Here is a 2,855-nt window from a genome sequence, read left to right as displayed (position 1 = left end):
TGTCCAGCATTTTAGTGTGTTATCACATTTAATCTTCCTGCTATACATGAGGTAGGCATTATCATTCCTATTTAACAGACAAGGAAACTGAGGTGAAGCAGAAAAGTAAGGTGGAAGCCTGAAATCTAGAAGTGGCCTCTTTGGCAGGCTCTGTCATCAAAAGGGCCCCAGAACTCATTTTTGGTACCCAACAAGGAACTCTAAGTCTGATATTCCTACTTTCAAGTCCTCCCTTTACAGTTTGTTCTTTGGATCCCTCCTGTGCCATCATCTTCCAATAACTTGGACTTCTGATCCATTGTACTTTTATCTTCTCCTTCTGATCCTCCTCCTCCTGAGATCACTCTGATGCTTTTTTCTTGGCTTCCTTCACACTCCGTTTGATTGTCCCTCGAATAGTGGCATCCCCAAGGGTTCCGTGCTATGCATATGTCTCTCCTCCATTTCTACTCCCTCTCTGGGTGAGTTCATCAACTCTGCTATATTTAAAATACAACCTACATGCTAACAACTCTCAAATATATTATATACACTTCCAGCATAGGTCTCTCGCCTTTGAACTTAAACTCACATAATTGCTTACTACATATTTCATTGGGCTATCACTTAGGTACCTTGAACTCAACAATCATAAATCTAAACTCACCATCTTCCTCCAAATCAAATCCTCTCCTCTTATTAATTGGTGGCACCAATTCATACCTTACCAGAATCCTGTAAATCACTCCTGGCTCTTATCGGTTTATAATTCCTGTTCCAGTCAATTATTAAGCCCTGCTGACTTGACTCCCTCAGTATTTCTTGAATATGTCCCTGTTCACCTTTGCCACCGCAGTCAAGGTTATGGACTCTGTCATCTCTTGCCTATTAGTCTACACTCCATTCAGTCCTCTTACCTGCAGCCTGGTTTGCCCCACATCTACCGTTCATGTGGCTGCTCTAATAATCTCCCTTAAAACCCAAGCTGACAATTGAGGCTCATCATGGGTCTGGCCCTTACCTACCTTCCTGTCTCATATTTTGGGGGGAAGTTCATATCATCATTAAAATATTTTGTTCACTATCTTTTATTCTTCTACGTTTGAAGGAGAATTTTCTTGACAAAATGGTTCTCTGTGCAAGTACCTTACCTCCAAGGCCTGTCGAAACCTTATTTTGCTCCAGCAACACCAATCTCTGTCATTCTTCCTACATACATCACATTATTACTTGCTTCTCTGCCTTTGCTCATGATATCCTTGCTGCTGAATGATTTTTATACACTAAGCACTTAACAAGTGCTCATTAAATATGGAATAAATGAATAAATAAATGATTACTCATCTTCTGGCTACTATAATTTTTTTCTTTTTTTTTTTTTCCTACAGTGTGAGCAGAAGAAAGAAGAGGGAACAAAACTATGATTTAGCTGTCTTAGAAGATTATATTGAGAAAGAGTATCAAATATATTATGGGTTACAATTATAGGCAAAACTCAAACAGTCTAGCCCATTATATTACACGCTCATTCATTCATTCATTCATTCACATATGCAGAACGAGCAGATACTGACTGATCATGAACTACCTATTAGCAGTGAATATGAACAGCAGGTCTATGTAGAAACAAATTACATATTTCAAGTACTCAGCTATACTGTCCTGCATGTTAAGACCATTATTTATTAAATAAAACTTAAAACATGTTTTTATTTAAGGCAATCATAAAATCTTGCTGGTTATTTCTCCCTAGAACCCATTTTTAGATGAGCAAACTACTTAACTTTTAAATGCTCAATTTTAGGCAAACTTTAAAATGTAATGTGAATTTAATGTGATTACTATATAAATTTTAGCCCAAAGCCAAGTCACACAAGTAATTTATGCTAGTTTGTAAACATCATAACAAGGATAACACTAGTTATTCTATTCAATATGATTACTCCCAGATTTAAATACAGAATTCCTAAATATTTACTGAAGTGTAATTAGCTCTTTAATTATAAAACACCAGTTAAGCTCTATTTTTCTTTTTAATTTAGAAAAGGAAAACACTGGGGTGACCGGTGAGCTCAGTTGGTTACAACATGGTGCTGATAACACCAAGGTTGCTGGTTCGATCCCCGCATGGGCTACTGTGAGGTGCGCCCTTCCTTAAAAGAGTCAACTATGCCATTGTAGCATGAAAGCAATGTATAACCAATGATCATGGCTGTTCCCCAATAAAAAATAAACAAAAAATTAAAAAAAAACCAAAAAAACATTTCTGTATAATTAAATTTTATATTTACAGAAATGTGTATGATTTTATGTGCCAGTAAACCAATTAGCTGCCATGTAATTTCCTGTACCTTAGAAAATAAATAGATATTTACATTTGCAAACTTACCATCCAACACAATTCCAGCAATTTCTCTCCCAACAGGAAAGAAATCCTTTTCCATCTTCATTTCTGCCAGAAGCTAAATCATGACAAAGGCTGTTTATTGTCAAGAATAAATCCTGACTTATACAAAAGCAAAAAAAAAATCAAACCACAGAAAAAGCAAATATGATTCAATTTTTGGAATCAAGACAAAGCAAATAACTTCACAAAATAGGTTTCTCTACCGAGGGCTTGCTGAGGAATCAGTTGACATATAGGACTTAGGTATGAGTATTATCATTCAAATCACCATTAACATACTTGAACATTCTTACTCTGCCAAGCATGAAGGGAAATTATGGCCCAAATTTACCAGTCACCCCATCTGGATGGAGTGAGGGGAGTTTGGAGAGGACATTGTTGAATAAGGGACATATGTACAAAAAGGTCTCAATTCCCACACCCTTTAAAATCATCTTGTTTCTCTCAAGTCTTGGGTTAGGAAGCAGGT

The 2,855-nt window shown here is 36.5% G+C and overlaps 1 protein-coding gene across 1 annotated transcript in view; it reads right to left on the bottom strand.

Moving 5' to 3' along the window:
- Positions 1–2,855, bottom strand: part of CRYZL1 (crystallin zeta like 1) — a 48,559-nt gene that overhangs the window by 29,581 nt on the left and 16,123 nt on the right. Inside the window, exon 2 of the mRNA XM_019626954.1 lies at positions 2,303–2,441. Coding sequence (XP_019482499.1) covers positions 2,303–2,441 — 139 coding nt within the window. The remainder of the gene's footprint in view (positions 1–2,302; positions 2,442–2,855) is intronic.

This window comes from Hipposideros armiger, unplaced genomic scaffold, assembly GCF_001890085.2.
Source record: "Hipposideros armiger isolate ML-2016 unplaced genomic scaffold, ASM189008v1 scaffold_695, whole genome shotgun sequence".
In the NCBI taxonomy this organism is placed as follows: Eukaryota; Metazoa; Chordata; class Mammalia; order Chiroptera; family Hipposideridae; genus Hipposideros; species Hipposideros armiger.
This window is presented reverse-complemented; position numbering and strand designations above follow the sequence as displayed.